The 25,943-nt window shown below is 45.9% G+C and overlaps 1 protein-coding gene across 1 annotated transcript; it reads left to right on the plus strand.

Moving 5' to 3' along the window:
• Positions 1-2,116: 2,116 nt before the first annotated feature.
• Positions 2,117-25,205, plus strand: LOC141131365 (zinc transporter ZIP1-like). Its single transcript, XM_073618530.1, has 3 exons — positions 2,117-2,366; positions 15,667-15,797; positions 24,036-25,205. The coding sequence occupies exons 1-3, from the start codon at positions 2,252-2,254 to the stop codon at positions 24,714-24,716; spliced, it is 927 nt and encodes a 308-aa protein (XP_073474631.1). The 5' UTR covers positions 2,117-2,251; the 3' UTR covers positions 24,717-25,205.
• The last annotated feature ends 738 nt before the right edge of the window (positions 25,206-25,943 follow it).

Here is a 25,943-nt window from a genome sequence, read left to right on the forward strand (position 1 = left end):
TGTTAAGAGATCATGGGAGGATCCCAGGGTAACGAAGACTTCTAAGGGGAGCATCTCTGTGTTTGAGTCGTTGCCATAGAAACATTTGTAAAGCGGAGGAGTTAGATGACCACGCCCATGTGGGTGCGCCAAAAATATTTCTGCACCCAGGCGTCTGTGACCCTAGGATCGGCCCTGGCAGCATGGCAGGTGAGGCAGGTCCGTGCCTTCTCTAATATCACTGCACTGCCCCCTCCCCACGCTGCCTGTCTTATTCACACAAAACATGAAGCGCGGCCGCTCTAGACAAAGGGCGGGACTTTTTAAGTTAAGAAGTGGGTGATTGGTTGCTAGGCAGCGGGGCGGTAACAGCAATAAATCACTCACTTTTAACGTAAAAAGTCCCGCCCGTTGTACAGAGCGGCCAGCCTCCATGTCTTGTGTGAATAAGGTAGGGTTCTTTGGGGAGGGGGGAATGCTGTGCTGTAAAGGAGTTATATATTGAGAGAGGACTGTGATGGGGGCTTAGTCTGTGATTGGGGGGGTCAGTCTGTGATTGGGGGGGTCAGTCTGTGATTGGGGGGGTCAGTCTGTGATGGGGGGTCAGTCTGTGATGGGGGTCTGTGATGGGTTTGGGTCAGTCTATGATGGGGGGTCTGCTATGGGTCAGGTCAGTCTGTAATGGGGGGTCAGTCTGTAATGATGGGTCTGTGATTTGGGGGGTCAGTCTTTGATGGGAGGGTCTTTGATGGGAGGGTCTTTGATGGGAGGGTCTTTGATGGGAGGGTCTGTGATGGGAGGGTCTGTGATGAGGGGGTCTGTGATGGGTCGGTCTGTGATGGGTCAGTCTGTAATGGGGGGGTCTGTGATGGGGGGTCAGTCTGTAATGAGGGGTCTGTGATTTGGGGGGGTCAGTCTGTGATGGGAGGGGCTGTGATGGGGGGGGGGCAGTCTGTGATGGGTCAGTCTGTAATGGGGGGTTTGTAATGAGGCAGGGGGGATGTGACATAAGGGGGGGCTAAGGACACTGATGTAAAAGGGGGTCGTGATGTAAAGGGGGGACTGAGGACACTGATGTAAAAGGGCTGAGCAGTGTGGTGCAAAATGCATACTGTTTCTATGCACTGCAACTGAGCTGTGGTGCATAAAAATGAATGAAATGTATTTGCATAAAGAACTATTTACGATCATCTTTGGGTCAAGAAAGACCTAACAGTTTAGCTTTACTTCCTATTGAGTCAGAACTTTTAAATACTTTGTCCTACAAAGATATTATCGATGAGTTTGCCAAAAAAAAAGTTAGAACTAAAAAATATTAGGGAGTTTCTTACTGCTATAATCTTTAAAAGGCATTTTCTGCATTACAGAGTATTTTCAGTCTGTACAATTAAAGCCAGTTATTTTCAGTGTTTTCGTGTGTGGAGATATGTTTTTAATTGCTCTATTGTAGCAGTCATCGATAAAGGACGAGAATGGTGGTGTGTGCGTGTGTGTGTGGGGGGGGGGTGGCATTGAAGGACTCGGCCTTGGGGCGGCAAAGGGAGTAAATCCGGGCCTGCGTGCACGTGATCGCTCGTGGCCGGCGGTCATCACGACCATCGACCACAAGCATCGGCACCCCCGCTGTGCAACTATTCCTTTATATTGGCTTTTGGAATTTACAAATGCAGCAATTTAGAAATCAGATGAAAGGTTTAGCACTGGGAAACACTTTTTGAAAGATAAAAAGTGCATTTTATATACAACTATATAGATCAGACCAAAATGAGGGGGACAGAGGGACATTGCTCCAAATCAGGGACAGTTGGGCGCTATGATAATATATGGACAGCTTTAGATCAGTATAGAACGGAGGGGCGGGGCTGCCATGCTCGCCAGGTGTAGCTTTTCCCTCCACCCCGGGATTATAGTATCGCAGTTAGAGAATGGAATGTTTGCTGAGTATGTCTCCGCCCCCCAGCCCCGGGATATTATTAGTGTAATGGAGAGGGAGGGACAAATTCTGCAAACTTTATCTCCGCCCCCACCCCAGGATTGAATTATTCCAGAGTGAAGGGGCGTGGCCTGGATGTTTGCCGGGTCTTCCTCCGCCCCCCAGCCCCGGTATAGGCTGAGTAGAGAGCGGAGGGGCGGGGATTAGAGAGCGGAGGGGCGGGGTGTGTAGCGGGCAGTCACATGGGGGATGTGTATTGGAGGATCGGAGGGAGCCGGTGTGATCGGTGTACCGGGCTGACCTCAGATCGGTGCGGTGTCCTCCTCCCCGGTGCTCGGTATGGAGTACTTGCTCCAGGTAAAGCTGGGATGCCTGTTCGGTCTGCTCGTCCTCACCCTACTCTTCGGGCTGGTACCGTCCAGGATCCAATGTTTCCGAGCCGCCTCTGGGACGGGTGAGTCCTCTCCTCCTGGACCTCTCCAGTCATGTGATGGGATCAGAGCTGGTCATGTGACAGCTGGGATTGGGATTACCTGTACCATGCTTCCTCCATGGAGGATCCGCCTGGACTGGGAATGTCACATGTGGGACCCTCTATATACATCATGGGTGGGGATCCTTCCAGATATGGATCTTCTACCCCAACAACACCAGAGCAGTGTTGCCAACCCCCCCCCCCCCCCCCCCAAGTGAAATTTACTGACAGGACACCAAAATTTACAAACGGCACCACCTTTTTTTTTTTTTGCTGGCAAAAAACATGACATTTGATGACAGAGCCTCATTTTATACTGACACTGCATCAAAGTACCTAAAATGTCTGTTTGCAGTGCTAAACAGTGCAAATATCAATATTTAAACATGTTGCTAGTGCTGTTCCCAATGTGTTTAAGTTAAACAGAAGTCAACAACCATATTTCTCCATTTACATGGCGGGGGGGGGGGGGGTGGTCAGAGGCTGCTTGGACATGGCAGGGGGGGGGGCAGAGGCTGCTTGGACATGGCACGGGGGGGGGAGGTCAGAGGCTGCTTGGACATGGCGGGGGGGGGGTCGGAGGCTGATTGGACATGGCGGGGGGGGGGGTCGGAGGCTGATTGGACATGGCGGGGGGGGGGTTGGAGGCTGATTGGACATGGCGGGGGGGGGGGGTCGGAGGCTGATTGGACATGGCGGGGGGGGGGTCGGAGGCTGATTGGACATGGCGGGGGGGGGGTCGGAGGCTGATTGGACATGGCAGGGGGGGGGTCGGAGGCTGATTGGACATGGCGGGGGGGGGGGTCGGAGGCTGATTGGACATGGCACGGGGGGGGAGGTCGGAGGCTGATTGGACATGGCACGGGGGGGGAGGTCGGAGGCTGATTGGACATGGCACGGGGGGGGAGGTCGGAGGCTGATTGGACATGGCACGGGGGGGGAGGTCGGAGGCTGATTGGACATGGCACGGGGGGGGAGGTCGGAGGCTGATTGGACATGGCACGGGGGGGGGGGGTCAGAGGCTGCATGCGTAGTAGTGTTCTATTTAATGGCTCAGCTCTGCTCTAGCTGTCCTCTCCCTCCTCGGCTCAGGCTGATAAGCACAATTCATTCTGACTGACTTGGAGTGGAGAGTGTCAGGCCAGGGCAGCGGCGCTCTGTTCAGCACTCCCGAGTTCCTCCGTTCCAGGCAGAGACGGACCGACCACCTCCTCCTCTGCTGTCACTGTAGTGAGATGAACGGAGCGCGGCGCCTGACATTAAAAAGTGGCGCCGTCACTTCACTGCGCATGCGCCCGAGCTCGGCCGGCCTCAGAATGGCGCATGCGTAATTGCTCTGTCGGCCAGCAGTCATCTTTTCTACGGGCAAAGTTGCCCGTAACGGACATTTACGGACGGCCCGAAAACGGGGTGAAATTTAAAAAAAAAAAAAGTTTTTAAAAAAACTGGCTCCTAATTTTTTTTAGCTGGCTCCTAGTTTCTAAGCAAATTTGTCAAGCCCTGAATGCGATTGTACAATCAGACTGTATAGTGCATGGTCTGCTTAATACACTGAACCATTTTATGTACAATCATATTGTCACTCATTAAATTGTAATTGGAAGACTGAAAAGATCATTCAATGTGGCATATGCTGAACAATCACATTGAATTCTCTACTTTTCCTACGATTCGGGTTTCTCTGCAGACCAATCAGAATCATTTTGATGCATTGATTGATTACACTGTATGTGTCCTTTTTCAATAATTCGATTGTATTTTCTGATTCTGTGGCCATCAAGACAGGTTCTTGCATCCATGCTAACCGCTCAGATGGATCATTCCTCTTCCTCTTCCTCTTCCTCTTCCTCTTCCTCTTCCTCTTCCTCTTCCTCTTCTTCCTCTCGATGTTTTCTCTGGAAATTCAGAGTCATTATAGTTGGAGCTCCATGCACACTGAGCATAAGGCGGAGTTCCACCCAAAAATGGAACTTCTGCTTTTCCGACTCCCCCCCAACCCCCCCCCCCCCCCCGTCTGATATTACATTTGACACCTTTCAGGGGGGAGCAGATACTTGTCTAATACAGGTATTTGCTCCCACTTCCGGCGATAGATCGCTGCAGAATCCGCAGCGATCTACGCCATGTCCGGCCCCTCCTCCGTCCCCTGACCCCCCCGCTTCTGAGAGACACACAGGTCCCAGAAGTCAGCAGGGACCAGTCAGGACGCACAGCGCAACTCGCGCATGCCCTGTAGGGAACCAGGCTGTGAAGCCGCAAGGCTTCACTTCCTGATTCCCTTACTGAAGATGCCGGTGTTCTGCCGAGAAAGTTCCGCTCGGCGGATAAGGACCCCCCCCTCTACTGCGCAGGGGCTGCGCCTGCGCAGTAGGATCCGGTGGAAATAGCCGAAGGTAAATAGGTGAAAATCAGCTGTACACGGTGCCTGTAAGAGGGCCCCTCGCGGGCTCGCTTCGCTTGCCATGCTTCGGGCACGGCCTCGCTTCGCTCGGCTCTTTTTTATTCCCCCTCTAGGTCCACTTGGATGGTGGGGAAGGAACCTGGACCCAGGGCGTAGGCGCCGTGTACAGCTGATTGAAGATTTTGAGCTTCGGCTATCTCCGGCGGCTGATAGTAGTTCGGGGAACTTATCCGCCGAGGGAACTTTCTCGGCAAGACACCGGCGCCTCCACCCGGGAGCCGGGGGACAGATTCGAGCTTCGGGTGCCGACATCGCGGGCGCCCTGGACAGGTAAGTGTCCTAATAAAACAAACTATGAGGATCTTGCGAGCTACCTATTTTAAAATTGACAAAATATATAAAAAAGCAAAATATACTAGACGAGTAATAATGACCGACAGCTGCTAGCACTGATCACGTCCCAAGTCATGTGAAAACAATATACATAGAAAATGACTATGCTGCGCTGTCTCCTGACATTAGTTCCAACAAATAATTTTAAAGTGCCTACTTTACAATGATGAGTAAAATAATACTAATAATAAAAAACCGTGATAAACTAACAAAAATTATAATATATTCCAAAACTGTATATAGAGTTTTTTGATTGCTGCGATGATAAATTCTGTGTTAAGTGTCCCATTCCACAGACAAAAATGATAAGCAAATAAAAGTTTAAATATGGTGCCACAAACGTGAACCATAAAGTGTTATATAGTGCATATAACAGTGATGTTGTAATCAAACGCAGATCAGTCCAACATAATCAGTATATAGTCCTTATTAACCGGTTGCCGCCCGCCCACCATCATATGACGTGGATTCGCTACACCATAGTAAACTATCATAGCGGCTGTTCCGCCACTTGATTTCTGGCAGACCAGATGGTCGCTGGAGTCACTATGATTGTCGGAGGCTGGGTGCAATGTTATGACGTCACGCCCGGCCTCTGCATTCAAAAAGATGCTGCTGCCTCGGCTGGGAAGCTGGTTTTATTTATTTATTTTTTCAGGCTTCCCAGCCTAGAGGTGAGATGTTGGGTCTTATTGACCCCATATCTCACTGTAAAGAGGACCTGTCATGTTCCTATTACAAGGGATGTTTACATTCCTTGTAATAGGAATAAAAGTGAGCCAAATTTTTTTTTTTTTTTTTTCAAAAAAGCGTCAAACTGAAAAAAGTATAATTAACAATTAAAAAAAAAAAAATTTTTAAAGCGCCCCTCTCCCTGTGTGCTCGCACGCAGAAGCAAACGCATACGTAAGTCCCGCCCACATATGAAAATTGTGTTTAAACCAATACATGTGAGGTATCGACGCGAACATTAGAGCGAGAGCAATAATTTTGTCCCTAGATCTCCTCTGTAACTCAAAACATGTAACCAGTAAAAAAAATTTCAAGCGCCACCTATGGGGATTTTTAAGTACCGAACTTTGGCGCCATTCCACGAGCGTGTGCAATTTTAAAGCGTGACATGTTAGGTATCTATTTACTCGGCGTAACTTCATCTTTCACAATATGTAAAAACATTGGGCTAACTTTACTGTTTTATGTAATTTTTTAGCAAAAAAGATGATTTTTCCATGTAGGAGAGAAATGTCAGAATTGGCCTGGGTGGCAAGTGGTTAAAGGTATAATGCTGACTTCATAAAAACGTGAAAATAACATGTTGCGGTGTCCACACTCGGGCGCTCCCCACCCTCAGGCAATGGCTGCTCACCTCAGATCATGTGACCTCGCAATTAAGTTCGGTCAAACACGCATGTGAATCACCTCAGGGATTCTAAGTTGGCTGTATGGATCCAGACTGCTCACTGATGCTGTATCCTCATATACAAACAGTAGAAAGAGACTCCATAGCGTGATACCATTTCCCACAATTTTATTGTACAAACAAAAAAGCCCCAGTACAGGGCACTCGCATGGGTTAGGTGCATTAACCGCTTCAGCCCCAGAAGGATTTACCCCCTTCCTGATCAGAGCACCTTTTGCCATTCGGCACTGCGTCGCTTTAACTGACAATTGCGCGGTCGTGCGACGTGGCTCCAAAACAAAATTGACGTCCTTTTTTTCCCCACAAATAGTTTTCTTTTGGTGGTATTTGATCATCTCTGCGATTTTTTTTTTTTTTTTTTTTTCGCCATAAACAAAATAAGAGCGACAATTTAGAAGAAAAACCCATTATTTTTTACATTTTGCTATAATAATTGTCCCCAAAAATATATAAAAAACAATTTTTTTCCTCAGTTTAGGCTGATCCGTATTCTTCTACATATTTTTGGTAAAAAAATCGCAATAAGCGTTTATTGATTTGTTCGCGCAAAAGTTATAGCGTTTACAAAATAGGGGATAGTTCTATGGCATTTTTATTAATAATTTTTTTTTTTTTTACTAGTAGTGGCGGCGATCAGTGATTTTTTTTTTTTTTTTTTTTTTTTTTTTTATTGTGAGTGCGACGTTATGGCGGACATGTCGGACATTTTTGACACATTTTTGGGACCATTGTCATTTATACAGCGATCAGTGCTATAACAATGCATTGATTCCTGTATAAATGACACTGGCAGTGAAGGGGTTAACCACTAGGGTGCGGGGAGGGGTTAAATCAGTACTAGGGGCGTGTTTCTAACTGTAGGGGGGATGGGCTAGCAGTATCGCTACGCTGATCACTGCTCCCGATGACAGGGAGCAGAGATCCAGTGACACTTGTCACTAGGCAGAACTTTGTCCTCTCCGTGAGGCGATCGCGGGTATCCCCGCGGCGATTGAGTCCGCGGGACCCGCGACCTGACTTACGGAGCTCGTGGCAGGCGTGCGCGCACACGGCAGCAGATTCAAAGTAACGTACAGGTATGTTCCTGCACCTTCTGCTCCACAGAGAACAGAAATACGACCTCAACCAAAACCAGCGTTTTAAGGCACATTACAGATTGATGTACTTAATGCACCTAACCCATGTGAGTGCCCTATACTGGGGCTTTTTGTTTGTACAGTAAAATTGTGGGAAATGGTATCACGCTATGGAGTCTCTTTCTACTGTTTCTATATGAGGACATCAGTGAGCAGTCTGGATCCATACAGCCAACTTAGAATCCCTGAGGTGATTGACTTGCGTGTTTGACCGAACGTAATTGCGAGGTCACACGCTCTGAGGTGAGCGGCCATTGCCTGAGGGTGGGGAGCACCTGAGTGTGGACACCGCAACATGTTATTTTCACGTTTTTATGAAGTCACCATTATACCTATAATAAGGACTATATACCAATTATGTTGGACTGATCTGCGTTTGATTAGAATGTCACTGTTAGATGCAATATAACACTTTATGATTCACGTTTGTGGCACCATATCTTTAATTCTTTAATTTTTATTTGCTTATTATTTTTATTTTGTCTGTGGAATGTGACACTTAACACAGAATTTATCATCACAGCAATCTCTATATACAGTTTTGGAATATATTATAGTTTTTGTTAGTTTATCACGGTTTAATAATAATTTTCTCATCATTATAAAGTAGGCACTTTAAAAGTATTTGTTGGAACTAATGTTAGGAGATGGCGCAGCATAGTCATTTTCTATTTATATTGTCCTAATATTAAAAGTCAGCAGCTGCAGTATTTGTAGCTGCTGACGCTTAATTTTTGTTTTTCAGCGGAACTCCGCTTTAAAAAACATTACTTTTACAGGAGTGTTCTGCCTGTAGAAGCAACTCAATGTTATCCTATATGAAATAAAAAATTAAACCCGCGCAGTGGAAAAAAGATTTATATATATTTAATATTTTAGGGGTGCAACAGATCAAAAAACTCACGGTTCGGATCAACAAAAAAAAAAATCTCCCCCACTGTAATAATATCCACCATTTGCCCAACTGTAATAATTTCCACAATCTCCCCCACTGTAATAATATATTAGAGTATTGGCACGGCTGCTATCCGATCTCTCCTCTCCACTGTACAGATCAGTACACAGAGGGGAGAGAGGAACCAGCGTCATGACATGACGCCGGTTTGTTTACAAGTGATCGCTCCGTCATTTGACAGAGCGATCACGTGGTAAACGGCCGCCGGGCATACCAAGATGGCCGCCGCTCCGGAGCTAGGGCTAAGGCAGAGGCAGCATGTGTGCCGATCCGAACAGGTTGAACCGCACGGATCGGTGACGATCCGTTGCACCCCTAATAAATATATAGGGCTGCCACTGTACTGGGATCTCCTCTCCTGCACACTTTACTCAGTCAAAGGACGGTCAGGATAGTAAAGTATGGACAAATGAAGGAAAGGGGACATATAGTGTAATACTGCAAGATTTATTAAAAGGTTTAAAATCATTACACTAACATCATAAATGAGAATCACGATTCTTGCACGTAAAATCTTTCACATTATACAAACAAAAATTGGGCTAACTTTACTGATTAGTTGTGTGTGTGTGTGTTGTGTGTTTTTTTTTTTTTTTTTTTTTTTTTTTTTTCTTAAAGTAATTTTTTCCAAAAAAATTCCATTTGAAAGACCACTGCGCAAATACAGTGTGACATAAAATATTGCAACAACCACCATTTTATTCTCTAGGGTCTCTACTAAAAAATTACCTTTTATATTGTACTTTTATTGTGGCACTTCCTGTTTCTCCTCCCATGGGAGTAGGCGTGTTTATTGCCTTTCCCCGGCGCCGCACTGTCTCCTGGGAGCTTAGTGTCAGGCTTCCCAAGATTCAGTCCGGGAACAATGATCATGCGTGTGAACAAGCTGTGAAAGAACAGCATTCACCGCATCCAGGAAATCAATGCTTGTGGGCTTCACATGCCCACAAGCAAGATGGAAACAGCCAGCATCACATTTTTAAAGTTATTCTTCAGTACGAAAACAGACAGAGGCGGAAATATTACATCCAAACTGTGAGTATTAAGGTCGGTTCACACATGGGCAACACGACTTTAACGCGACTTTGTACCGCGACTTCAATGCGGCTTCAGCGCGACTTTGGCACAACTTCGGCAAATTACGAGGCGACTTCAAGTCGCCTCCATGACGGGCGACTTCGCTGGCGGCCCCCCCCCACCGTACCAGGCCGCATGCCCTCACCATGGGGGGTGCTTTGGGGCATGGGGGGCGCAGTGTGCGCCCCCCCCCCCCAAAGCACCTTGTCCCCATGTTGATGAGGACAAGGGCCTCTTCCCGACAACCCTGGCCGTTGGTTGTCGGGGTCTGCGGGCGGGGGGCTTATCGGAATCTGGGAGCCCCCTTTAATAAGGGGGCCCCCAGATCCCGGCCCCCCACCCTATGTGAATGAGTATGGGGTACATGGTACCCCTACCCATTCACCTAGGGAAAAAAAGCGTCAATAAAACAAACAGTACACAGGTTTTTAAAATAATTTATTAGGCAGCTCCGGGATCTTCTTCCGACTTCGGGGGTCCTCTTCCGACTTCGGGGGTCTCTCCGCCGTCTCCTCCCGGTGTCCGCATCTTCTGCCGGCTCCTCCGCTATCTTCTGCAGCTCAATTGCTAGCGGTGGTCCGGACTTCTGCCTTCTTCTTTTCTTCCAGAGATGTTGACACGACGCTCTCTCCAGCTGGAATGGTCTCTGAACGCTCCGCAACGGACTTATATAGGCGGTGACCCCGCCCCCTTATGAGGTCACTGTCCCAGGGCATGCTGGGGCTGTGCCGTCATAAGGGGGCGTGGTCATCACCCGGTGACCACGCCTCCTAAAACGTCACAGACCCAGCATGCCCAGGGACTGTGACGGCATAAGGGGGCAGGGTCACCGCCTATATAAGTCCCTTGCAGAGCGCACAGAAACCATTCTGGCTGGGGAGAGCGTCGTGTCAACATCTCTGGAAGAGAAGAGGGAAGAAGATGATCCAGAGGTCCGGACCACCGCTGGCAAAAGAGCGCCAGAAGATAGCGGTGGAGCCGGCAGAAGATGCGGACACCGGGAGAAGACGCCGGAGAGACCCCCGGAGTTGGAAGAAGATCCCGGAGCTGCCTAATAAATTATTTTAAATACCTGTGTACTGTGTTTTTTATTGACGCTTTTTTCCCTAGGTGAATGGGTAGGGGTACCATGTACCCCATACCTATTCACATAGGGTGGGGGGCCGGGATCTGGGGGCCCCCTTATTAAAGGGGGCTCCCAGATTCCGATAAGCCCCCCGCCCGCAGACCCCGACAACCAACGGCCAGGGTTGTCGGGAAGAGGCCCTTGTCCTCATCAACATGGGGACAAGGTGCTTTGGGGTGGGGGGGCCGCAGCGCGCCCCCCTCCCCCAAGGCACCAAACCCCCCATGTTGAGGGCATGCGGCCTGGTACGGTTCAGGAGGGGGGGGGGGCTCTCGCTCGTCCCCACCCCCATTCCTGTCCGGCCGGGCTGCGTGCTCGGATAAGGGTCTGGTATGGATTGGGGGGGGACCCCCCACGCCGTTTTTTTGACGTAGGGGGTTCTCCTCAAGGTCCATACCAGACCCAAGGGCCTGGTATGCCCCTGGAGGGGGAACCCATGCCGGATTTTTATTTAAAATTTGGCGCGGAGTTCCCCTCAAAATCATTTGAGCACAAGTCGCATGCCGAAGTCGGATCATGCGAGACGGCGATCCGACTTTGATCCGACTTCAATGATAGTCAATAGGCTGAAGTCGGATCAAAGTCGGATCAAAGTAGTACAGGGAGTACGCTCTGAAGTCGGAGCGACTTCAGTAGTGTCTATTAAGACGCTAGCGTTCACTCCCATTGAAACTATTTCTGGAGCGACTTGGGGCGACTTGAGGACGTACAAGTCGGATCCCAAGTCGCCCCAGTGTGAACCGAGCCTTATTTTGGGATTAGCAAAGTGTCTCAATGACCTAAAAAAAAAAAAAAAAAAAAGATTGGTCGCCGGACTCCCGCTTTAATTCACTTACACACGAAGTCTATTCCATTGACTAATTGTTACAATGTTTATACTTAGTTCAACTGAATGTTATGATTCTTGGCAGCCTTTTCTTTTCATGGCTGTGGCTTCAGAAGAACAGAGAGAATTCTTTGCATAGCAAGAATCATGAAACACTTTTATCAAGATCACAACGGGAAAAAAATCACGATAATGATTTTTTACGATTAATTGTGCAGCTCTACCTGACAGCTTATTATTCTAAATAGGAAACCTTTAATTTTGTTTGCATATATTAAAGATTCTAACTATAAGCAAGAATAAGTCCTTAAAGAGCACCTGTCATTTCAGACCCATCATGGCAGTGCCTGTTAGCGGCATCCACTCACCTCCTGCTGCCACGTCCCTCTAACTTGTGGTGTCACTGCCACATCACCAGCCGTCCCATTAAAGTGAATGGGACTGTCAGTAAATCAACAGCGGGTCAGAGGAGGAGCCACTGCAGGACAGAAATGACAGTTGCTCTTTAAAAATGATGATTTAAATCGACTTGATTTCAATCAAATCCACCCTGATACTCGCCGTATAAGAATACCCCCTTCCGACTAGTCTGTCAGCCCGCTGGATGTGCAGTATGTACAGTAGTACAGTATGTACAGTAGCTTTGGCTATCTATATATATATATATATATATATATATATATATATATATATATATATATATATATATATATATATATATTACTTTATACCGCAACTGTTTTGTTTGGCTCAGCGCGGTATTTTGTATGTAGCTGAAGTTATATACAGTATTACCGAACATCCAGCGGGCTGACAGATTAGAGACGTTTATTTTGGGCCAGCTTGGCCCAAACGAGCTAAAGGTGCACATTTTATACCGGCGTATAAGACGACCCCTGATTTTTGGGGGATGTTTTTAAGTATAAAAGGTCATCTTATAAGCCGGAAAATACGGTAACAAACATATCGTACTCCCCCCCTCTGTGCAGTGATTTTGCACAGAGTGGCCCCCAGTCCTCTTCTGGGGTCTCCCCCATGGCGCTCCTGGCTCCTCCTCTCCCCCCCCCCCTCTGGCCCCTCTGAAACCCACTCTCTCTGGGGGCACTCGTGCGGCACGCTCCCGAGTCCTGCTGCTCCGTTCCTTGATAGACAGAAGGACTCGGCCCCATTCCCCGGCCGCCGTGTCACTGGATTTGATTGACTGCAGCGGGAGCCATTTGCTCCCGCTGCTATCAATCTAATGAGGACCCAAGACAGCGGCTGGAGCCGATGTGCTCGTCCCCGTTGATGAATAGCACCCGCATATGAAAACTGTGTTCAAACCACACATGTGAGGTATCGCCGCAATCGGTAGAGCGAGAGCAATAATTCTAGCTCTAGACCTCCTCTGTAACTCAAAACATGCAACCTGTAGAATTTTTTAAACGTTGCCTATGGAGATTTTTAAGGATAAAAGTTTGTCACCATTCCACGAGCGGGCACAATTTTGAAGCGTGACATGTTGTGTACGAAGTAACATTATCTTTCACAATATTAAAAAAAAAAATTGGGCTAACTTTGCTGTCTTATATTTTTTTTTTTTTTTTTAATTAAAAAAAATATTTTTGTCACAAAAGTGCGCTTGTAAGACCACTGCGCAAATATGGTGTGACAGAAAGTATTGCAACAATCGCCATTTTATTCTCTAGGGTGTTAGAAAAAAAAATTATAATGTTATAGTAATTTTCTAGCAAAAAAAAAAAAACTTTTTTTAACTTGTAAACACCAAATCTCAAAAAGAGGCTCGGTCCTTAAGTGGTTAAGGCATTCCCTATGTAAGAAATATATGTATTTTGGGAATGCCCTGAACACCATTATCAAACTGTTGGGGCTATATAAATCAAGTATAATAGTAATAATTGTAGCCATACACAAGGCTGGCCATACACGGTTCAAATCTTTATTCGAACTGTTAATGGGCAAGCTGAATGTACCAAGTTGCAGGAAAGAAATTTGCACAATGTATGGCCTGCCCAAGTCTTCTGATAAATAGTATCCTGGTTGATTCCTCATGAATGGCAATTTTCTTCAATTGTTTACAAATCCTGTTACCTTCATTCTAGTTAATCATTTACTATGACAAAATTTAAATTACTTGGACTTTGAACTGTTTTTATATTGACAACAAACTAGCTTTACAAAACCAATAACAGATCCAGTTGATTTGCTCCACATTCCCAAGTTCCACCCCAAACTCTCTCATCCATGTCTTTATGGACCTTGCTTTGTGCACTGGTCCAAATCATTTAGTGGAGGGGGGATTATGGTGTGGGGTTGCTTTTCAGGGGTTGTGCTTGGCCCCTTAGTTCCAGTGAAGGGAATTCTTAAAGCGGAGTTCCACACACAAATGGAACTTTTGCTTTTCGGAACCCTCCCCTCCTCCGGTGTCACATTTGGCACCTTTCAGGGGGGAGGGGGGTGCAGATACCTGTCTAAGACAGGTATTTGCACCCACTTCCGGCATAGACTCCCATGGGAGTCTATGCCTCTTCCTGTCCCTCCGCGCTGTCTCCTGGGAAACGCACAGCTCCCAGGAGAGAGCGGGGAACACTTACGATGCGCAGCGTGACTCGCGCATGCGCAGTAGGGAATCGGGAAGTGAAGCCGCAACGCTTCACTTCCTGATTCCCTCACCTAGGATGGCGGCGGCAGCTGCTGAGAACCGAGCGGGTTCTCGGCGTTGCCTGCCGACATCGCTGGACCCTGGGACAGGTAAGTGGCCATGTATTCAAAGTCAGCAGCTGCAGTATTTGTAGCTGCTGGCTTTTAATATTTTTTTTTTTTGGCGGTGTGGGTGGACCCCCGCTTTTAAGGGATCAGTATACCAAGACATTTTGGACAATTTCATTCTCCCAACTTTGTGGGAACAGTTTGGGGAGGACCCCTTCCTGTTCCAACATGACTGCACACCAGTGCACTAAGCAAGGTCCAGAAAGACATGGATGAGCGAGTTTGTGTGGAGGAACTTGACTTGGATACAAGATGATCATACAAGATGGCGGTGTCCGGCTGTAGTGTCAGGACTTGAATGTCTACACCGGGTTGGCCTTTACTTGTAAATCACATATACAAATATGAAATGCACATATAATACTATGGGAAGATTTTTTTTTTTTTTTTTTTTTTTTTTTTTCTAAATGTCTTTATTGTTCTGAGTCAGGTGTATATAAGGTAAGCTCTGACTGTCTGGAATGAGGGGCTTTTAGTTCTTTATCATAAAGATGACTTGAAAACGGAAATGTGATAGTGAAAATAATTTTTCTCTCTAATATCCGAAACCAAGCAAGTATAAAAATGTGTTCTATTTAAAAGAGGTAACTGTATCATCCACTTTTGTAAGTGTCCAACTCTTTCTTATCAGTTTCTTATAATTACCCCACATCAGCACCATGTAAGAGGGAGGGGCAACAGTTAATATGCTACATGTGCTGACAAGGATCATGCTGACAGAAGGGAAACTATAAAGTGAGCAGCAAGATGACCTCTTTAGTCATCTGCTGCTTCTTCACTGTCCAATCCCTGGCTGGTGGCAGGAAGTTGACCAAAATGTAATGCTAAAGGAGAATTTTGGGTATGGATGTTTTTACATAGTTGCATTGGCCCAGTGTAACTATGCATAGAACATACCTGTGGGATCATTCTGGAAGCTTGAAATCAGTGTAATATACGCCGCTACTCCAGTGATCTCCACCAGCTTCTGGGGCTTGTGCTGCTGCTGCCCTGCTACATTGTGAACACAGGAGCTCAACCATGATGGGTGCCAAGCGTTCTCTGATTGGACAAGGAGACGTCACCAGATCGGTATAGTGCGGTCATTTAGCTACATTCAAGAATTATCGTGGTAGGCGTTTTCCTCTGTATCCAATTTCCTTGTATAATAACCAAACCTTTTTTGTTTCTTTTCAGAGATCCATCAGATGTGGTTGAGCTTTATTAGCTGCATAGCTGGCGGAGTGTTCTTAGCCGCCTGTCTGCTGGATATCGTTCCTGACTTTCTCAGTGACATGAAGGCGGCTATGGTGAAAGAGCAAATAATAGTACGTATTATGCAATAAATTGCATGGTGTGTGTTAAAGGGTCCCGGTAAGAAGACAAGTATAGGAGTTGTCCTTCTCGATTTTGCTTTGGAAGGGTTACGCCTTGGAGCAGTTATCCTCATCTATGCTATTTAGTGAGTTTCAGTCCTGGACACAAACATGTACATACTGGCTTTTGTAATTTGGACAGGTCAGTGGCTTGCCAGTTAGTGAACGAAGGATCAGAGTAACACTCCTTTAAAAGCCAGGAGTGAAAGTTCCCTGTTCTGACCTGATGGGTTCCTTAGGACTTGTTCACAGGGGGCATATCAATGCATACACCTATTGATGTTAACTGAGATGCAGTTGTATGGACACAGCCGCTGCTCCCAATTTGACATGCGCGTGGGTGCGTGCCCCCGAACTCGGTGTGTTTATTCGGGGCTGTGCAACCGCACAGATGTCTATTCGGGAGCAGCGGCTGTGTTTGTGCAGCCACTGCATCCCAATAGACATCAATAGGACTGCTTGCATGGGATGCATGGAACACCTGTGCTTCCCCTATGTCGGTAAACATGCCCTGCATGGGCGTACGCATTGATACTAGACATGTGCAATTCACTTTGTTCAGAATTAATTTTTCACAGAATTTCGACAAATTCATTAATTTGGAAATATCCGAATTAATAAAAACCCAGTTCAACAAATTTTTCTGAAATATTCATAAATTTGAATATTCGAAAATTAAACAATTAGAAAATCCGAAAATCTAAAATAATTAACTACCGTATTTACTTGAGTATAAGCCGAGTTTTTCAGCACATTTTTTTTGTGCTGAAAATGCCCCCCTCGGCTTATACTCGAGTCAAGCACTTTTCTGGTGCAAAGAATGACATTTCCCAAACCAAATTTGGGGCCCCATATCTCGGGACCACTTAGTGCTAGGAACCCCAAATTTGGTGTGCAAACCCAGTGGAACTAGCACTACAACATATCCAAAGCTGGGATTCCTAGCACCAAGTGGCCCCGAGATATGGGGCCCCAAATTTGGTTTGGGAAATGTCATTCTCTGCTGCAGAAAAGTGCTTGACATTTTCCGAACCGACTTTGGGGCCCCATATCTCAGGGCCACTTGGTGCTAGGAACCCCAGCTTTGGATATGTTGTAGTGCTAGTTCCACTGGGTTTACAGACCAAATTTGGTTCCTAGCACCAAGTGGCCCTGAGATACGGGGCCCCAAAGTCTGTCAGCTGTCCATCTGCAGCAATATCATTTCGGGACCCTTTGGGTCCAGAGACCCCAAATTTTGGCTGCAGCTAGGGGGCATCTAGGAACCCTTAACTACCAAGTTTGAAGTTTGGGGGACCTATGGCTGCAAATGGGCACAGTGAGGCTGCAAATGGGCATTGTTGACCCTCTTTTTCCACTTACAGTAGCTGCGCATTTCTCACCCTAGGCTTATACTCTAGTCAATAAGTTTTCCCAGTTTTTTGTGGTAAAATTAGGTGCCTCGGCTTATATTCGGTTCGGCTTATACTCGAGTATATACGGTAATAATAACTTGACTAATGCTAGCAATTAAATTATAGGTATTGGAATTTCCTTTCAAATGTGGCTGTTAGTGAACATAACGGATACAAATTTATCCAAAGTAGTAAATTAATAATAACTTTTTATTATTATTATTTCATTCCGTTCCATTTGTTTAGATGCGGCATTCGTTATTTCGGATATTTTGAACTTCGGATAAATTCGTATTCGTTCCTTTCAAATTTGGCTGTTAGTGAATGTAACTTCCAATGCCTATAATTTAATAGTTTAGTTAGTAGTTTAGAATTTTTGGATTTTCGTTCTTATTTTCGAATTTATAAATTGCGATCATAACGAATGACCCACAGAGTGGAAAAAAAAAACAAATGAAAACCTAACATTTTTCAGCAGTGCACATGTCTAGTTGATACACCCTGTGTAAATGAGGCCCTAAAAGATAACTTCACCTTTTAACAAAAAATAATAAATGCACATTTTTGTTTTTGCAAGTAGAAAAAATGTGCATTTTAATATTTTTTTTTTTTGATTTAGGAGATTGCTGATGCCATGCAGGTCTCCTGCAGACTGTCAATGTAAACTGTCTGCCTGTACATCAGCTCAGCAGTGCCGTGGTAGTTTGAGAACTACAAGCCGACAACCGCAAAGGCTATCGGTACTTGTAGTTCATTGATTCACAGAGACTTGTGAGTCTATGACTCGGCCGTGTATGGCTGCTCTCTCTTTGAACTTCTCATTTATAAGGAATATAGTAGGTGGAGAAAAAGCGTGGAGTATGCTAAATCTGCTAGTGTGTGTGTGTGTGTGTGTGTGTGTGTGTGTGTGTGTGTGTGTGTATTTGCTATACATATGCTGTGTTTTTCTAATTTAACAATGTAGATCATGGATGGATGGATGTATGTATGTATGTATGTATTGAAAACATGCAGCTTCAATATTTCACACAGCAGACACTCTTATTTCTGTAGCACTTCAGATTCCAGTATGTCCCACTTGCACCCTTATTATAATGTCTTTGTAGAAGTACAAGTTCCAGCACTGCAGCCCTTTCTCCTTTTGTAGAACCACTTTGACCCACTATTTCTCCTGTCTTCTTAGAACTGTAAGTCCCACCATGGCCCACTTCCTTCTTCCCTGGGCCTCAGTGGTATTAAAGAGGAACTGAACTCTCTCAGTCAACATTAACTAATTAATTATTTTTAATCCTGATGCTGCTAACATTTGTAAATGAACAGGAAGGTATATTATGTTTACTTGTCTTTAACTTTTTTTTTCTTTGCATTTCTTTAGTTGCTTCATGGTTTCTGGCCTAGGCCAAAATTATATCATCCTTGGAAACTTCATGGGCATCTTTCTCAGCTAAGCACAGCCTCCTTCCTGCAAGGTCTGAGCTAAGAGCAGGTGGATTCCAGGAAGTAAATGCAAGTGAATCATCTGCCCTTACTCAAGATGGCTGAGGCTTGACATGCTAGGGGGTGTATTTTCAAAGTGATTTCTCAACAAAATAAAGCACAAGAGCGAGCTCCCAAACTGAGCTTAGAGCTACTGCATCAGGGGAGTGAGAGCGCATGTGAGGAGGTTTAAATCTGAGAAAAAGCTCACCTCCTGTGAAGGTGAACAGTGATAGCTGGACCTTCCTTATCAGCGTCCTGGGAGGTTTCAGGTCAGGCTTTGAAGTATGTAAATGGCCTACACCTATAGCAAGGGCATTATTTAAAGTGGTTGTATAGTCTTTTTTTTAACTTTTACCTACAGGTAAGCCTATAGGTAAAAAAAATATCTCCTAAACCTGTACAGTTTAGGAGATATTCCCCTTGCTATGAGCCGCTGACTGCAGCGGCGCATGCGCACAGGGGATTCTCGGCTGTGCCGGACCTTGCCGGGTAAGAAATCTCCCGCGCGCATGCGCGGGAGTGATGACATTGCGGCTCCAGCCATTCACAGCGCTGGAACCGCGATACCCTGAAGACACGCCGAGGCAACATGACAGCTCCCTCGGCGTGGACCAGGTAAGATACCGACGCCTCGTTCTAAGGTAAGTATTTCATAATGAGCTAGTATGCATGCATACTAGCTCATTATGCCTTTTGCTTTACAGGGGTAAAAAAAAATTTCAGCGGGTATACAACCGCTTTACAGTTTATCTACAGACATCCGTTATCTGCATAGGCAGTTTTTAGTAAAGATGATTAAGCCCTTTAACCACTTGCCGAATGATGGCTACAGCGGGGTTGTCCAGTTCTGGGAAGCCGTCATATGAAGGCCTCCCGTGATTGTGCCCGCTGCTGGGGGCGGGTGGCGCACTCTGTGTTCAGTGTCCTCCGTGCACTGCCAAACACAGATTGAGGTAAAGAGCCAATCGGCGGCTCTTTACCACGTGATCAGCTGTGTCCAATCACAGCTGATCACAATGTCAAGAAAAGCCGATTACCAGCTCTCTTCACTCACTGTCAGCAGTTGGAGGAGAGGAGAAAAGAGTGGATAATTCTGCAAAAGTGCATCCACCACTGCTGCCAATCAGTGCCCACCGGTGTCTCCTCAAAAAATGTCACCCATCAGTGCCGCCTTCCAGTGCCCATCAATGTCGCATATCAGTGCCGCCTATCGGTGTCTCCCTAAAAATGTCACCTATCAGTGTCGTCTACCAGTGCCCATCAGTGTCGCATATCAGTGCAAAATAATGTTGTTTGGGTACAGTGTTGCATGACTGCGTAATTGTCATTCAAAGGGGGACAGCACTGAAAGCTGATAATTAGCCTGGTCAGGAAGGGGATTAAAGTGCCCAGTGGGCAAGTGGTTAAAGCGTCAGTAAAGTCCGCTTTATGACATGTACCTACAAGTAAGTCTGTAATAAGGCTTACCTGTAGGTACAGCAAATAGCTTCTAAACATGTACCATTTAAAAGATTTGTCTAAAGTCACATTTCGGATTACTGGCAAATGTGCTCTGAATGGACAGTGTACTGGAGTATCCCATCCCCTTAGAGCAATGTGCCGCGATTGTGACTCCCGTGCGCATATGTGGGAGTCACATCGTCGTGGCTCGGCTATTAAAGCTATGTAGCAATATTACCAGTTAGGGGGTTGAGACAAAACTATAAGACCACTATCGGACCCCTCATGTCTGTCCCGGGTGCTAGGCCTGCAGGTGGAATAGGGAGGCCCAGAAAATTGGGGGGGGTCTGTAAAATTCCAGGGGTGCATGGAAGCGTCGTACTGTAAAGCTAAACTGCTTCCATCCAGGCCTGTACTGGCCATAGGGACTACCGGGAGATTCCCGGTGGGCTGATGTCTCAGTGGGCCAGTCAGGTGCAGTCCTGGAGCCACTCCTCTCTGACAGCGAGTGATCCCAATTTCACTCCTGTCAGGAGGAGAAGCTTCCTTCCATTAGGCGTTATGCTCCCTCCAGCCTGCAGGGGGAGATAGACCAACGGCAGACTTTCCTTCCTCTCTCCCCTATCACTTGTTATCACATGACTGGAGAGAGGAACGAGAAGCTGCCTTTAAAACGGTGAGTACATGTGGGAGGGGGAGGAGAGGGAGGACACTGATGTGAAGGGAGCTGCTGATGGGGACTGTGATGTGAAGGGAGCTGCTGGTGGGGACTCAGATGTGAAGTGAGCTGCTGGTGGGGACTGTTATGTGAAGTGAGCTGCTGGTGGGGACTGTGATGTGAAGTGGGCTGCTGGTGGGGACTTTGATGTGAAGTGGGCTGCTGGTGGGGACTTTGATGTGAAGTGGGCTGCTGGTGGGGACTTTGATGTGAAGTGGGCTGCTGGTGGGGACTCTGATGTGAAGTGAGCTGCTGGTGGGGACTGTGATGTGAAGTGAGCTGCTGGTGGGGACTCTGATGTGAAGGGGGCTGCTGGTGGGGACCCTGATGTGAAGTGGGCTGCTGGTGGGGACTCTGATGTGAAGTGGGCTGCTGGTGGGGACTGTGATGGGAAGGGAGCTGCTGGTGGGGACTGTGATGGGAAGTGGGCTGCTGGTGGGGACTGTGATGTGAAGGGAGCTGCTGGTGGGGACTGTGATGTGAAGTGGGCTGCTGGTGGGGACTGTGATGTGAAGGGAGCTGCTGGTGGGGACTGTGATGTGAAGGGAGCTGCTGGTGGGGACTGTGATGTGAAGGGAGCTGCTGGTGGGGACTGTGATGGGAAGGGAGCTGCTGGTGGGGACTGTGATGTGAAGGGAGCTGCTGATTGGGACACTCTGATGTAAGGGGGACGCTGTTGGGGAGACTCTGATGTAAGGGGGACTCTGTTGGGGACACTCTGATGTAAGGGGGACGCTGTTGGGGACACTCTGATGTAAGGGGGACTCTGTTGGGGACACTCTGATGTATGGAGGGTGCTGTTGGGGACACTCTGATGTAAGGGGGACGCTGTTGGGGACACTCTGATGTAAGGGGGACGCTGTTGGGGACACTCTGATGTAAGGGGGACGCTGTTGGGGACACTCTGATGTAAGGGGGACGCTGTTGGGGACACTCTGATGTAAGGGGGACGCTGTTGGGGACACTCTGATGTAAGGGGGGCGCTGTTGGGGACACTTTGATGTAAGGGGGGCGCTGTTGGGGACACTCTGATGTAAGGGGGGCGCTGTTGGGGACACTCTGATTTAAGAGGAAGCTGTTGGGGACACTCTGATGTAAGGGGGGCGCTGTTGGGGACACTCTGATGTGAGGGGGGCGCTGTTGGGGACACTCTCTGATGTAAGGGGGGCCAGTCATAAGGAAGTCCAGGGCCAAATTTTTGTCCCAGTCCAGCCCTGCTTCCATCTGATAGACAGCTGTCAGCTTGTCAGATTTAACATATATTCATGGATCAGTGTGTATGTAAAAAAAAAAAAAAAAAAGCCCTGTGACTGACGCATGATATACATGAGTGGCAGCAAAGGGGCTGAACCATCTAATAGATCTTTGCTAGTTGGGCAGAATGTTATTACTGTGCTTCTGGTGAGGGTAGGGTGAAAAAAAAAAATTGGTATCAGATTAATGGGTATGGGGCAGGGTTGCTCCTCACGGATAGACTTGAGATTGCTGCCGAATCTTTAGTACTTTCCCTTTTAAAGTCAACCACGCGATTCCTCTTGCTGTCCCTTCCTACAGTACCTGTGCTTAGTAGACATGTGCACACTGAAATATTTCGTTTCGAAATTTCGTTTTCGTCCGAAAAATTAAATTTATTTAGTTACTTCCGAAATTCGTTTTTATTTATTTTGTTTCATTAAAAAAATGCATTCGTCCGAAAATCTGAAATAATTAAGGTCGAATCTGTCATTGAAGGCTTATGGTGTCTGTCGAATGTTCTAAGAAGATTCGACGGAGCAGCTAAACTGTATGACGCCGCAATCGTATATTTCCGGTCTAATGTTCCGTCTACAAACTATAATAGAATTGTAATGTTGTATGACACTAGTAATAATTATATTTATTAATTATTATTACTAGTCAACCAACATTAGAATTCTTCTATAGCCTATGGGCGGCGCAGTTGACCATAAAATGTCCGCTTGCGGCGTCTGCTTCGTCGAATCTTCCTGTTGAATCTTTTCTCTCTATGTCAAATAATCTTGGACTAATAGAGCTAAGGTTAGGCACATTCGACCACAGGTTCGATGGACACAGATCGCTATTGTCAGCGTCATGTCGAATCTCTTATCTATATCGAACTGTTGTCGCAACGAAAACGAAAATAAAGTATCTGTTAATGTCGGATCTTTCGGTTTTTGGATTCTGCACGTTCGTTATCGTTCGTTAAAACAATAACGAAATTACCCAAAATTCGGACGAAAACGAATGCACATGTCTAGTGCTTAGTGACTCTAGTAAACCCTTTATTGCTCTCATGTGATGCCTAGATAGCAGCTGTGAAAACTGTAAAAATCCCCTTCTGTCTCATCTTAAGTCTGAGATGTCACAAAAGGGATTACTAGAGAGCTATGACCTAAAAGTGGGAGCAATAAATAACTTCCAGCAGCCTCAATGCACAACTACTGTTAGGATTTCAAAAGGAATAGCATGGTATGCTTTAAGGGTATTTTCCTTAGCTTATTTTGTTATTTTGACAAAAAGTAATAATCTGAATTATAGGGTTGTACAATCGGAGATTAAGAATTTTTTGCAAAAGAAAATTAATCTATGCCCTACCATATAACCCTGTTGCAAAAAAGGAAACTGGGCAGGGCTGTCCCTACCATATACTAAAAAAAATTCTTAAACTATCCACATTTTTTAAACAAAGGACCATTTTACTACCCTTCAAACTGTGGCAAGTGGGAGTAGAAAATGGTGTCAGTAAGAGGCATAGTGTCCCATCATTGGTGTCAGTGGGAGGCATAGTGTCCCATCATTGGTGTCAGTGGGAGGAATGGTGCCCCATGGTTGGTGCCAGTGGGGGGGGGGTAGTGTCCCATGGTTGGTGCCCGTGGGAGGAATAGTGCCCCATGGTTGGTGCCCGTGGGAGGAATTGTCCCCCATCTTTGGGGTCAGTGTGAGGGATATTGCCACATTGTTTGTGTCAGTGGGGGGTATAGTGCCTTTCATTAAAAGGAATGGTGCCCCATCATTTGGTGTTAGTGAGAAGAGCTGGATAAAGGCAAGCAAAGGACTAAAGTTTGAAAACCACTAGTTTAGACCAAAGGAAAGCTTTTGCTTTAGATTTAGAGGTCAAGCTATAAAAATCTGATTTATGTTCTGTTTTTCTCTTTTTAGACAGATTATCCTCTCCCAGAATTCATCTTGGGGACCGGAGTCCTGCTTGTCCTGATTATAGAACGCATTGTCCTGGAATGTAGTCATAGTATGACCGAAGAGACAGCACCACTGCTATCCAGCCCTTCTTACTCTCGGGCTGTAGAAGAAAACTCACATCACCATTCCCATGGTGGTCAGAATCACGACGTGGAACCCAGAGTACGCCACTTCCACGTGGATTTCAATGCTCACTCCTCCTTCCGGTCTTTTATCCTCATCTTGTCCTTGTCTCTGCATTCTATATTTGAAGGGATTGCCATTGGACTACAAAATGCCCAGTCAGAGCTCTTACAGATAGCCATTGCAATCCTCATTCATAAGAGTATAATTGCAGTCAGCCTATCCCTGCTTTTATTGCAGAGCAATGTGAAGACCCGATGGTTTGTGTTGTCCATTGTCATGTTCGCACTTATGTCGCCAATTGGTATTGCGATAGGAATTGTGGTGATTCAGAATCAAGCAGCTGGAAGTGGTCTAGTTCAGAGTATTCTAGAAGGCTTGGCTGCTGGGACATTTGTCTATATAACATTTTTAGAGATCTTGCCGCATGAACTAAACTCTAGCAGATGGCGCCTACCTAAAGTCATTTTCATAGTGCTGGGGTTCTCAGCTATGGCAGCGCTCAGGTTTTTAGGCTGATACTGAAAACTTTTACAGTATTTTTTTAAAATGTACCTTCATTATCTACCTCTTTTTTGTTTACAAGATCAATCAGAAAATGTTAATGCATGTGTATCAAATGATTATTATATATATATATATATATATATATATATATATATATATATATATATATATATATATATATATATATATATATATATATATATATATATATATATATATATATATATATATATAATAATTTTTTTTTTTTTTTTAAATACTGGACTGAAAAGTCTGCTTTCCCCAACACAGTTGTTGCATTACTCTTTCTGTTTTGCCAAGAGCCAAAGAAGAGGACGACCTCTGCACTAAGGGACCTGTAAGGAAATAAAATATATTTTGTGTTGTGAGCTTTAACAAATCAAGATTATTTTTAAATGACTTTTAATCTGGTAGTTATTAGTTTTATGTGTTTGTAGCCACCAAGAACAATTAAACCTCAATCATGATTATGTTTAAAAAGCCCAGTGCCTTACTTTGCACTTCATTCTAGGTTAATTGCACATAATGTAAATTGCACACTGTATTAAAACATTCATAGTACATGTAAAGAGGCATAATGTATCATGGAATCGTATTAGAGACACTTGACCATCACACTTACACAGGAATTGGTATTGAGTTGCCATCAACCCCCTTTGTTGGTAGAACAGCCGCTCTTCTGGGAAGGCTTTCCACAATTTTTTTGAAGCGTGTCTGTGGGTAGGTGTTTCAGCATAAAAGGAATTTGTGAGGTCAGGTGTTGAAGTTGGATGAAAAGACCTGACTTGCAGGAATAAATCTCAAAGGTGTTCAGTAGGGCCGAGGTCAGGACTTTGAGCAGGCTATTCAAGTTCTTCCACAGTAAGCTCATCAAATTGTGCCTTGGTTTGCCCACAGGGGCGAAGTCCTGCCGAAACAGAAAACAGGCTTTCCTAATCTGGTGGGATAATGCTACATGGAGACTACCTTCAACCCCTCACAAGCCCTTTGGAGCCTGGTGCAGAGAAGTATCTCTACAGGATACTTCTACCACCATGATTCATGGTGGGTATGATGTGCTTAACCACTTACCGACTGGCTCCTGTACATATACGTCGGCACTTTGAAGATGGATATCTCGGTAATGGCAGCAGCTGCTGCCACAACCAAGGTATCCATCTTTACAGGAGCCGGTTCTGTGTACGATAATGGTGGTCTCTGCGGCGGGTTCGCCGCAAG

This window comes from Aquarana catesbeiana, linkage group LG03 (genome assembly GCF_042186555.1).
Source record: "Aquarana catesbeiana isolate 2022-GZ linkage group LG03, ASM4218655v1, whole genome shotgun sequence".
NCBI classification, from domain to species: domain Eukaryota; kingdom Metazoa; phylum Chordata; class Amphibia; order Anura; family Ranidae; genus Aquarana; species Aquarana catesbeiana.

Bases quoted from the DNA above. Each gene is read 5' to 3' on its own strand.
- LOC141131365 (XM_073618530.1), top strand. From the start codon at position 2,252: ATGGAGTACTTGCTCCAGGTAAAGCTGGGATGCCTGTTCGGTCTGCTC. The intron at 2,367-15,666 runs GTGAGTCCTCTC...GTTTCTTTTCAG, and splicing joins CCGAGCCGCCTCTGGGACGG to AGATCCATCAGATGTGGTTG. The intron at 15,798-24,035 runs GTACGTATTATG...TTCTCTTTTTAG, and splicing joins TGGTGAAAGAGCAAATAATA to ACAGATTATCCTCTCCCAGA.